General features: G+C 40.5%; 1 protein-coding gene across 5 annotated transcripts in view; it reads right to left on the bottom strand.

Annotated features, from left to right (window-relative positions):
- PIP5K1B (phosphatidylinositol-4-phosphate 5-kinase type 1 beta) overlaps positions 1-12,584 on the bottom strand; it is a 201,609-nt gene that overhangs the window by 114,529 nt on the left and 74,496 nt on the right. For 4 of the 5 annotated variants that reach the window (XM_023764577.1, XM_023764578.1, XM_014466422.2 and 1 more), the window contains one exon: positions 3,646-3,763. The exons of the other annotated variant lie outside the window; for it this stretch is intronic. In XM_023764577.1, coding sequence (XP_023620345.1) covers positions 3,646-3,763 — 118 coding nt within the window. The remainder of the gene's footprint in view (positions 1-3,645; positions 3,764-12,584) is intronic. 5 annotated transcript variants of the gene reach the window in all.

Genomic DNA, 12,584 nt, shown 5'->3' with positions numbered 1-12,584 from the left:
TGGTTTGGACATATAGAGAGGATGAACGAAAGGAGATAGACGAAACAAGTATACAAGACGAGTGTGGATGGGAGAGTTGGAAGGGGTCGACCTCAGTGAATGTACCTCAATCAGATTGAGGACGTGTTTAGCAAAGGCTGGCTTAGGAGTACCCTAATTAAGTTAATAACAATGTACCTACCTGTATAGTTTAAATTTAAAAATTTTGGCTCTCAAAAGAAATTTCAATCATTGTACTGTTGCTATTTGGCTCTGTTGACTAATGAGTTTGCCGACCACTGAGCTAGGGAATACCTACCTTGAGACCACAATCAATGAGAGGCCTGTGACTTAGTGGGTTGGGAAGCATGAGGCCAGATGGTAAAAGGCAAAGAACACTGTGGAGGGGGGATGGGGAGACGGCTGTTCTGATATGGACACTGTCCCCGCCAATGTGGGTAACCTTGGCATTTCCCTTCACTGACCCCAGCTTCAGATGCCTCATCTAAAATGAAAGGTTGGGCTAGAAAGTCTCTGAGGCTCACACCTGACTTTCGGAAGCATGCCGTGTCATACAAAAGACCATTTCCTCAACGGCCACATTCCAGGTCACTGCATGGGGGCCCCCGATGGGGTGGTTTGGAGGTTGAGTGTCTAGAAGCTCCACTACCTATAGGGGGAGCTGCCTCAGTCCTGGGCTGTGGATCCCCAGTGCAGGGCAAGTGGGTGGCTGTAGCCAATGAGGACCAGGCCATGTATAACTAGAGAGCCACTGCCCCTGCTGTTTCTTGCAGGTCCCTGAGATGGACCTGGTTATTGAACTGTGTGTACAGTTATAAGGCTGGTGGAAAATGGGAATAAAAAACACGAAAAGATACTTCCTGCCCGGTCTTATCTTTTTCTCCCCTAACTTTTCATTATGGAAAAATTTCCAACATATATCAAAGTAGAGAGAACCGTGTAATCAACATCCATGTTTCTGTCTTTCAGCTTCAACAATTATCAACTCATGGCCAATTTTGTCTTCTCTTCACCCCCAACCACTCCCCTACCTGGTTCCCTCAGATTCCTTTGAAGCAAATCCCAGATATCAAATCATATCATCCATCAGATACTTCTTAAAAGAGAATAACTCCTCCTTTAAAACAGAATACCATCATCCCACCAAAACAATAGTTCAATAATGTCAAATATGTAGTCAGTCTCTACATTTCATTCATTTCCTATGACTAAAAAAAACCTATTTATTTGAATTATATTGCCCTATCTTTTTAATATTCCTGATCAAAACCTCTCCCTCCTGCTATACTGGCCTACTCAAAGTCCTTCTAAATGTTTAATGCATTTGTAGCTTTGGTATCAAAGTCACCTCCCTCTGGCCCCTTCCAATATCTTTCCCTTCAAATCCTTTGTAATTTTAAAATCACAGTTAAACCACATATGCCCATAAGAAGCCCTCTTAATCATTAATCCAAGAGAGAGAGAGAGACACCCCCCCCCCCCAATTCCTGGAGCATTTAATGTGTTGCTTCTGTATTTTTATTTACTGCCTGGTAGAATGGTTCTTTCCCACATAAACCAATTATTCTAATTGGATTCTAAGTTCTCTGACTATCACGAATTATAATGTCTTGAATCTCCCGATAATTATTAGCGAAGTATTTTAGTTACAATAGGTGTTCAAAATAGGCAATGATTAATTTACCTTCTGCCAAGAACATGAAGGAAGACTTTTTAAAAAATATATATTTTTATTGATTTCGGACAAGAAGGGAGAGAGATAGAAATATCAATGATGAGAGAGAATCATTGATTGGCTGCCTCCTATACGCTCCCTACTGGGGATCAAGCCCTCAACCCGGGCATGTGCCCTTGATCAGAATCGAGCCAAGGACCCTTGAGTCCACAGGCTGACGCTCTATCCACTGAGCCAAGTCGGCTAGGGTTGAAGGAAGACTTTTGCTTCCAGAAGCCATCAGCTTAGTCTCCTATGCTCCTTTGTGAACACTTTCACCTCGTTATGAAAGTAAACTTTCTAGCTTACGGGCTCATTACTGTGACAGCCACATGAGGACTTGTTCAGAAACGGGCCTTCCCAAAAGAAAGCTGTGCTGTGAGACAGAACGAGCAGCAGCAAGGGCTTCCCAGCCTGGGGGTCAATGGCCACAGGAGAGGCCTACTCGGGAGAGGGCAGAGGGGCAGCCATCCCATACTGACTGGATCTGTGTTACGAAATGCAAGTGTATGGTATCCACTTTGCCTGCAGAATCTCAAGGAAATTCAGAGAGAAAATGCATTAATTTCTCACGTGTAGCAGATGATGAGGGATTGATCTTATTTTCAATAATATGATATTAAGATCCCAGTGGTTTCCCCAAAAACGTTCCTTGAAAGGGAAGCTTCTTTGTTTTCTAGCCAAACACACACATTGTTTTCTAGCCAAACACACACACACACACACACACACCCCAAATGAGTTTGTGTACTTGAGTGGTTGGGATGGCAGGGTTGACAATGCTGGGTAGGGGCACCTGGCATTTCAATTAAAAGGGTGTGATGAGGCAGAGAGCACATGGACACACATTTCAGGAAAGCAGGATGCCCAGGGACTTTATATTTAGTCCTCCCTGCTCTATAAAGATTTATGAATGTGCCTTGAGGAACCGGTATTATTTCATCGGGCAGCAGTCATATGATTTTCTTAAGGCCAAACGAAAGAAGCGGGTCATGCATGGTTTCCGTCGGCACAAAGGAGAATCTGCTTGGAATTTAATCATTTCCATTGCACCCAAATTAAAAGATGCATTTTAAACACTCTCTGTGACAAGTGACAAATGTGGCTCTACCTCCTTTGCAAAGCATTATTCCAGGATCTAGCTCAAGTCCTATTAATACAATTCAGAATGAGATGAACCATAAATATTTGATGGCATCCTTCCTTCAGCTTCTTGAGAACTGATTTTGAAGAGCCCTAGGGTGTGAACAGTGATCAAATGACACAATACACCATTTTCTTCTTGAAACAGAAAGAAGTCCCTGACTCCTTGAACAGGAAAAGGATAAATCTCTGAAGCCACATTAGACTACCTCACAGAAAGGCTGTTGTATTGGTGCTGCCTGCGCCAGAAGGAAGGCAGGGAGAAAAGACAAATCTGAGAATAAAACACAGCCTTGTACCAAATGAAAACACATTTAAAAAGAATCTGTATAAAGAGATTTTGAGAACAAAGATATCCAGTTCCTTAAAAGAATATTCCATTGTAGGTCAAGGTGAAAATGGTTGCGGACCAAGGCAGGATTGAGACGAATGGTGTAAATAAGGCAATTAAAACAGAAAGGCTTTCCAAGAGAATCCAATCAGCAAAATTCACAGGAGTATTTAGAACTAATTATAATATATCTGCTAGAATAATTATCTGAAGAAGAAACCAATACCAGAGTTATTTAAGTATCAATCACAATGGCAGATTTTGTAGCCATCAGTTAAAAACTGCAATCAAATCACATGTTCTGAAGCTAAATGTATAATCATTATGAGAGTTGGAGTTTTTTACTACGCTCCAGAGCTTTATAAAATAAGAGACACAAGTCACTTATCACTGTTGCTATGAGACAAATGTTTACATCACACATTTCTGGAAAAGAAGGAAAATTATAGATTCTTACCAAGTAATCATCAGGCTTGATGCCAAAAAGCTCTCTGAAATATCGGAATGCTAGTGGAGCATATGTCTTAAATCTGAAGTCTGGGTAGTGATGTGCTGGGGTCAGATTGCTCCCTTCACTGCAGTTAAAATAGTAAAAAGAATAAGAGAGAGAACATTAGCGAAGACAATTTTGACTTCAAATTCTAGCTCTACTGGTCCGGAGCCAAACTCCCCTCTAACAAAAAGCACCCCCTGATAGTGGGTCTCTTGAAGTTCATGTTTCAAAGGCGACTGGCCATCAGGTAAAAACAGTTGCCAACTCAGTGAGGGCCACTCCAAGCAGGCAGCCCCTGCCAACCACACCGTGTCTTCAGCCTGAGAATTTGTCGCCATCCCCCTGTACTTCCTTCCTGGGGAAATCAACCCACCTTTCTCATGAAACCATAGTTGACTTGCTTTAGGCATAAGATCCAGGGTTTAGTGTGTGGAACAAATTTTACAAATGCATTTTTTTTGCCATGAATTTTGAACACTGGATAAATTCTTTGAACTACAAATAAAATAATTTCTAAAATAGATGAGAACCATGGAACTGGAAATAAATGGGGCATGGATCTGTAAAGTCTTCTTTAAATCTGTAATTACAGAAAAAGAGACCTTACATTTTTTAGTGATTTAAAAATCCGATTTCCATTCCCACTTAAATCATTTTCTCCCCCCCCCCTCTTCTGGGTTCATCTTTGAATTTTTTTTGCAATATTTATGGTATATGAAAGGTATAAAGTATAAATCAATGAATATCCATGACCCCAAAATGCTGCTTAAGAAATAAAATTTATCCATATAGTCGAATCCCTTCTGTACTTTTTACTGATCTTATTCCTTTCCTTCCCCTTAGAGCAGCGGTTCTCAACCTGTGAGTCACGTTTTGGGGGTCGAACGACCCTTTCACAGGGGTCGCCTAAGACCATCGGAAAACACATATATAATTACATATTGTTTTTGTGATTAATCACTATGCTTTAATTATGTTCAATTTGTAACAATGAAAATACATCCTGCATATCAGATTATTTACATTATGATTCATAACAGTAGCAAAATTACAGTTATGAAGTAGCAACGAAAATAATTTTATGGTTGGGGGTCACCACAACATGAGGAACTGTATTAAAGGGTCGTGACATTAGGAAGGTTGAGAACCACTGCTTAAGAGGCATCCACTAGGCTGAATTTTGATGTTTATGATTAGTTTTATTTACATGATATCAGATAAGTCACCTAATCTGCCTGTACTTTAATTTTTCATTGTGAAAAATAAGAACAATGCAGTAGAGTAATATGATTTTATATAGAGATTCAATATCTCTTTTTGCCACATTCTCGGTGGATTAACAAACAAACAAAAGAGCTCCAGTCAACACTAAAGAAAAAGACCAAAAAGTGAATTAAAAAAAAAAATAGCCAGAGATATGATCAGGTACTTCACAGGAATGGAAATATAAATGATTTAAACATTTGAAAAGTTGTTTGACCTCATCTATATATGTAAAAGCCCAGCGACCGAATGGTGGAATGACCAGAATAACCGGTCAACCAGTCGCTATGATGCGCACTGACCACCAGGGGGCAGATGCTCAATGCAAGAGCTTTACCCTGGTGGTCAGTACACTCCCACAGTGGGAGCACCACTCAGGTGACCAGGATGAGTGGTGCTCCCACAGCGGGCCGATTCTTGCAGGTCACGCCCCCCACAAGTGCATGAATCCATGCACTGGGCCTCTCGTTAATAATAAAATAATGAAAATCAAATATCACTGAGAGACCATTTTACCTATCAGATTAACAAAATTCCAAAATTTTGGGATAGCTCAAGGGAAACTGGAACCCTGAAACATTAGTGGGAAATTGATACTTTTCCTATGGAGGATATTTTCACAACTTGTCAACATTACAATTGTGCATAACTCTTTGTTCCGGCAAATGCATGCTTATACTGTATGCCACAGATAAAGAAGGCCATGGACACACGTGTGTCTGGTTATTTATGACAGCATTGTTTCTAAGGACGAAGGGTTGGAAGCAACCTGGATGTCTCTCACAAGAGGACTGGTCAAATTAATTATGGTTCGCCATACAATGGAATACTATGCAGATATTTTACAAAGAACAAGGAAGCTTAACATGCAATGACACGATAAGATCTCTAGGATAAATTAAGTGAAAAAAGCATGATGCAGATACTGTGTGTGGCGTGCCACCATTTATATAAAAAAGGGAAAATATATTTTGGGCAGGTAGATGTGTAAAAAAAATCCTTGAAGGATGCCCTGGCCCAGTGGCTAAGTTGGTTGGAGTGTCATCCCGTACACCAGAGGGCTGCAGGTTTGATTCCCAGTCAGGGCACATACCTAGGTTGTGCGTTTGATCCCTGGTTGTGGTGTGTTTGGGAGAGAATCAACCTATGTATCTCTCTCACAACAATGTTTCTCTCTCTCTCTCTCTCTCTCTCTCTCTCTCAAAATCAATAAAAACTTATCCTCAGTGAGGGTTAAAAAAAAATCCTTGAAGGATAAACATGCCCCTAGGAACAGTGATAACATTGGGTAAAAAGGCACAGAGACCAAAGTGACACTTTTCAGTCTTCCTTTTAAAAGCATCATGAGGATAAACCCTTCTCTGTATTACTATTCACTACATTGGAACATTTTAAAAGTGAGGATTAAAAGCCATAACCTTACACACACACACACACACACACACAAACAGAGCACTGCACGCTCGGTGCCACAGCAGAAGGGGCTGCTTCTGTGCATCAAGCTGCTCCAGTGACGAACAAATACCAGCCTGACATGATTGAAGCTTTCCTGAAGGAAATGAAAATTAATGGGGCTGTTGGCTCCAGCTGGAGTTTGTCAGGAGCTACAATGCACAAGAGCAGAACCAACCAGCAGGCCCTGGCGAGGATCGGCCAGCAGACACCAACCTGGGCTTCCTGAGGTCACGCACTGGCAGAACCACTGGCTGCGGCGTGGGTGCCGGCCACAGATGTCCAACACAGAGGCTCCTTAGCACATGGGGAGACGGCTTAGCTAGGGCAGTTACACAACTGCAGTCAACATGAGTCTGCTGCCAGAGGAAGGGTCCCACTGAAGACTCCTGGGGCGCTCCTGCCTGCACTTGGTCTTCAGCAGAAGACTGTGCCCAGCACCTAGACCTACTCAGCAAAAGTCAAGTCTCCGGAAGAGCAGACCTCTTCCCAGGTTAAGATTTATATCAATGAGCTTATGCAGGGTTTGAGGGGGGAAAATCTACTTTTCTCTCCTGACATAAATGAGAGGCTTTGGAAATTTCAGCTGGGAGGTTTTCAGCGGTGGTTCTAGATGTCTGACTCCCATGAGCTGGTAAAATTCCAACAATAAAAATTTGGAGACTGCATGAAATTTCCAAATGTATGTTACCAAGTAGGAACCTACACAACTGAGCAAACACACAGTACTATCCCTATCACGTTATAAAGGAAAGGGTCTGTTAATGCCATCAGAGGAAGAAACTTTGACTAAAGAACAGCACTTTCTCTATCCTGTCCTTTTCTCTCTTATTTCACCAAGAAGCCGTCCAACTTTGACCATGGACTGACTCTGGCATTTTGATATTCACCTTTTCTGAGCAGAGTTCAATTATTTTTTTAAAAAAAGCGTTTAAGAATTCTAGAGAGTGAGAGGGATAGAGAGATAGAAACATCGATGAGAGAGAAATGCCCTCTACAGGGGGTTGAATCTGCGACCTGCGCATGTGCCCTGATCAGGAATCGATCTTGTGACCTCTTGGTTCAGGGGTCAGTGCTCAGCCACTGATCCACACCGGCTGGGCCAGAGTTCAATTTTTAAGGCCAAAGCCAGTGCTTGCTGTAAATCCAAAAATACACATTCCTAATGGCAATGGATGCTTAGAATTACAGTGTTGAAGCTTGAGGAGACATTAGCCACCATCTGAGATTTCCCATTTAGCAGATAAAGAAATCAAAGCCCAGGAAGGGAAAGTAATGGCCCAACGTGGTCAGGAACAAACAAGATTGGGAAATTAGATCCACACCGGAGCTGCCCTGCCCATTCAGGCAACGTGGAGATCCTCTCGTTTCCACATATGACTCTATTTAACCAGTGAAATAGAAATTGGTTCTCTCTTTTGCCAAATTAGACCGTGCTCTTGGATGGAAAAACAAAGCAAAACAAGAGACATACTCCTTGCTGGTGCCAACCCCTCCTCCGCTGAGCTGCCTCGTTCGACAGGAGACCGAATCACCTTTTGAGGCCCATCAGCTGGCAGTAGTCTTTAAAAGTCAGTAGCTGAGCCCTAGCTGGTTTGGCTCTGTGGATAGAGTGTCAGCCCATGGACTGAAGGGTCCCAGTTTCAATTCCAGTGAAGGGCACATACCTCGGTTGCAGGCTTGATCCCTGGCCCTGGTCAGGGCGTGCCCAGGAGGCAACCAATCCATGTGTTTTGCTCACATCGATGTCTCTCTCTCTCTCTCTCTCTCTCTTCCACTCTCTCTAAAAGTCAATGGAAAAATATCCTCATGTGAGGATTTACAACAAAGTTGGCAGCTGAAAATAGCTTAAATTCCAAAACAAAATAATGTATTCCAGGTATCACTTACTGTATTACATGATATGTCATTGATTATTTAAATGTTAAAACCTCCCAAGTGGTTATTACCATACCTGGAAATTGTGCTTTTAAGAAATTGTGCTTTCAAGGCAATTCCAAATAAGGTAAAATGTTATATAATATTTGGTACATGCAATAAATCTTTTATTTTGAAATAAAGGAAGAGATACATAACTTTTATTGCTAGGAAATCAGTTTCTTCCCATCTCCACTACATATGCTGAGCAAATACTTAAGAGTTTTGACTTGAAGGGACATCATATTATTGGCTTGCCCAGCGACAGCCACGTATCTCACTTAATCCTGAGAAGAGTATTGTGACAGTTTTGTATTCTGTCCACATATACATAAAACTTGGTGCAGAATGTCTGTATAGATCGGGACAGGGAAGTGGCGATCTGTTAGAGTCTCTGTTGCAGCTACTCAAGTCTGCTGTTGTGGGAAAGCAGCCACAGGCAATATGTAAGTGACTGGATGTGGCTGTGTTCCAATTAAACTTTATTAACAAAAAGAGGCAAAGAGCCGAATTTGTGCTGTGGGCTGTAGTGTGTTGGCTCCATGGGATACATACAATTCTTGGATGAGTTTATGTCAGCATCACCTGACAGGCAGGTGGTTGGCTAGGGTGTCAAAACCGTAACATCTAGCACTGATGTCTGGAAATACTTCATAAACCTTTGATGTATACGTTTGCGTGGCATTTAGAATAACGTTTCACTCTCACAGTAGTTCTGCGGAATTCTCTCCCCAGTGAGGGTACTCCCTAGCTATTCAAAGAAATCCTGAACAGCATGTCCTCCAACACTACCGGCAGTCCATTTTCTGCAAGCATCCTCACATCAAGCTCAATTCTGTTTACAATGCAGAATTTTTAGAAATTCTTCAATTAGATAATTAGTTTTAAAAACGGAGAGATATGTAACTTTTACTGCCAGCATTCCAACCATATTTACCCTGGAGAAAGCAGTGATGGCGCCTCCTGCAGGGGAGTGGAGGAATGGATCAGAGTTGCTGGTCAAGGGGCCGGAGAGGTAGATTTAGGGTCACAATTCTAAGGTAAAAGATGGATTTTTTTTCTGATTCAAAAAAGCAGGAATTTTGTTCCTGTTCTTTATTGCCATAGTGCAGGGAAAAACAAAACTTTAGAGCCAGCCACCCCTAAATTCAAATCCTGGCTTTACCATGTATTTATTGGTTGTATAGCTCTGGATTAAGCCACTTCATATCTCAAGGCCTTGGTTAATTCATATGTAAATTTTTTTGGTAAAGATGAATGGTAATTAACAACATTATTATATGTTACATAATATATATATCAATAAAGCTATGCTTGGTGCATAGTTGGTACTTATAAACCTTACCTCCTTTTGCCACCTCTGTTGCAACTACCAAATATCTAAACATGGTACAAACGTTATGAAACATCCTTTCCTCCTAATCTTACTTGCACATGGAAATGTATCTGCAATCTTGAATTTATGATCACAGCACAGAAATGGGGTCAAAATATTAAGATCTGGTCATGGTTCTCTACTCATCTACTTGGTAATTTTGGAAAAGCACAGAATAAATCGTTGACAGGGCTTTTATATCCCCCTTCAAATCTTAATCAGGTCCAGAGCTTTTTCCATCCATAAAATGAAGTAACCTGTAGACCAAGTACATACTATCTAAAAATAACCTTGACTCATTTTCAAATAAATAAATAAAAAATAACACAATACACTGGGTTGCTAAGGGAAACGGATTTTGCAGCTTCACAGCAGCAGTGATAAAAACATCTCAAGGTGCCCCAAGGAATGCGTTCCCTCCATGACCTGGACAGACTCACCAGAGGCTTCAGAACGCTTCAGTCGCTTCCAACAAGAGCCAGTCCGCCCCACCTTCCCTCATGCTCCTCCCCAGGCAAGTGTAGAGTATGGATGGGTAGGGAGGAAGCATTACTGGGAGGCTTTGTGGAGATATAATTGGCATACAATAAAGTTCATGAATTTTGTCATGTGTATACCCCAGTGAAACCATTGCCACAATCACAACACTGAATTTATTCATCATTTTTTTGTGTGGCATTTTGATTGCTATAGTAAAAAGGAGATGCAGTAAGTTCTCCCTTAACATCATTGATAGGTTCTTGGAATTGCTGAGATCGATGTATAACAAAATAAATTTTACTATAGACTAGCTGATATAAACAAGAGTTACGTTCTTGTGGTCAAATAATCTATGACAAAGGAGGCAAGAATATACAAATGGTATTGGGAAACTGGACATATATATGCAAAAAAAAAATAAGACTAGACCACTTTCTTACACCACATACAAGGATAAACTAAAAATGACTTAAAGACTTAAATGTAAAACCTGACAGAATAAAACTAGAAGAAAACATAGGCAGTAAACTCTTTGACATGACTCTTAGCAATGATTTTTGAAAATGTCTCCTTGGGCAAGGGAAACAAAAGAAAAAAAATAAACAAATGGGACTACATTAATAAAAAGTTCCTGCACACTGAAGGAAACCATGAACAAAACAAAAAGACAACCTACCGAATGGGAGAAAATATCTCACAATGATATATCCAATAAGGAGTTAATATCCAAAATACATAAGGAAATCATACAACTTAATACCAAAAAAATAAAATTTCTGATTAAAAAAAGAGCAGTGTACCTGAATAGATTTCCAAAGAAGTCATATAGATGGCCAATAGATATATGGAATCATACTCAAAATCACTAATCATCAGGGAAATGCAAATTAAAATCACAATGAGATATCACCTCACACCTGTCAGAATAGCTACCATCAATAGAATAGCTACCATCAACAAATCAGCAAACAACTGTGTTGATGAGGACGTAAAGAAAAGGGAACCCTTGTACACTGTTGGTAGGATTGTAAATTGGTGCAGCCACTATGGAAAACAGTATGGAGATTCCTTAAAAAAAAAAAAAGAACCACCATATGACCCAGCAAGTCCACTGCTGAGTATTTTATCTGAAGAAATCCAAAACACTAATCCAAAAAGATATATGCACCCCTATATTCACTTCAGCCCTATTTACAATAGCCAAATATGGAAGCAACTTAGTGTTCATCAATAGATGAATGGATCAAGAAGATGTGGTGTGTACACACACACACACACACACAGACACACACACACATGCACATACACACAATGGAATATTAATCAGCCATAAAAAATGAAATCTTGCTATTTGTGACAATATGGATGGAGAGGATATTATGCTAAGTGAAATAAGTCAGACAGAGAAAGACAAATATCATATAATTTCACTTATAGGTTGAATCTAAAAAATAAACAGAAAAAAAACTCTCTCGATATCGATTGAGAGAGAGAGAGAGAGAGAGAGAGAGAGAACAATTTGATGGTTTCCAGACGGGAGGGTTGGGGAGATGGGTGAAAAAGGTGAAGGGATTAAAAAAGACAAATTTCCAGTTATAAAAATTGTCATGGGGATGTAAAGTACAGCACAGGGAATATAGTCAATAATATTCTAATAACTATGTATGGTGTCAGATGAGTACTAGATTTATTGGGGTGATCACTTTGTAAGTAATATAAATATCCAATCACTATGTTGCATACCTGAAACTAATATAATCTTGTTTGTCAACTGTAATTGAAAAATAAATTATAAAAGAGAAAGGTGCCTATGAAGACCTTATATGGGTCTAACAGATCATACCAAAAGGTTGAGGTAAACTCATGACCTACCGAAGTTATATCAAAGTATGTAGTTCATGCATTGTTTTTTGGAGTGACAAACAGACTATTAAAAACAAAAACATGGAACAATTTCCAGCTCTAGAAAGAAGAGCAGTGTCATAAGCAAACAGGATTATATCTTAGGCCTTGGGGTTGTCCATTTTCTCTATGGAAACTAGTTCTCATACCTGCTAGGGGACCCTAGAAGAGCACACTTCAAAAATTCTGATAGATCAACTTTATTCTTCAACCAAGAGCATTTGAAGCAAAATGAGTCAGTCTGGATTCATACCTGACTTTCAGTGTTTATGGGCCCCTTTGTGATTAGGTGGGCACAGTCACCTACAGGTGTTACTTCCAGCCAGTTGACACCTGGATATACAGATAAATGTAGGCAGCACTCCTCTGAAATCAATATATTCTTATTGATTTCAGAGAGGAAGGGAGAGGGAGAGAGAGAGAGAAACATCAATGATGAGAAGGAATCATTGATGGGCTGCCTCCTGCACGCCCCACACTGGGGATTGAGCCCACAACCTGGGCATGTGCCCTA

The sequence above is a fragment of the Myotis lucifugus genome, unplaced genomic scaffold (genome assembly GCF_000147115.1).
Source record: "Myotis lucifugus unplaced genomic scaffold, Myoluc2.0 scaffold_337, whole genome shotgun sequence".
NCBI lineage: Eukaryota > Metazoa > Chordata > Mammalia > Chiroptera > Vespertilionidae > Myotis > Myotis lucifugus.
The sequence above is the reverse complement of the archived record's forward strand: the minus strand, read 5'-3'. Positions and strand labels throughout refer to the sequence as shown.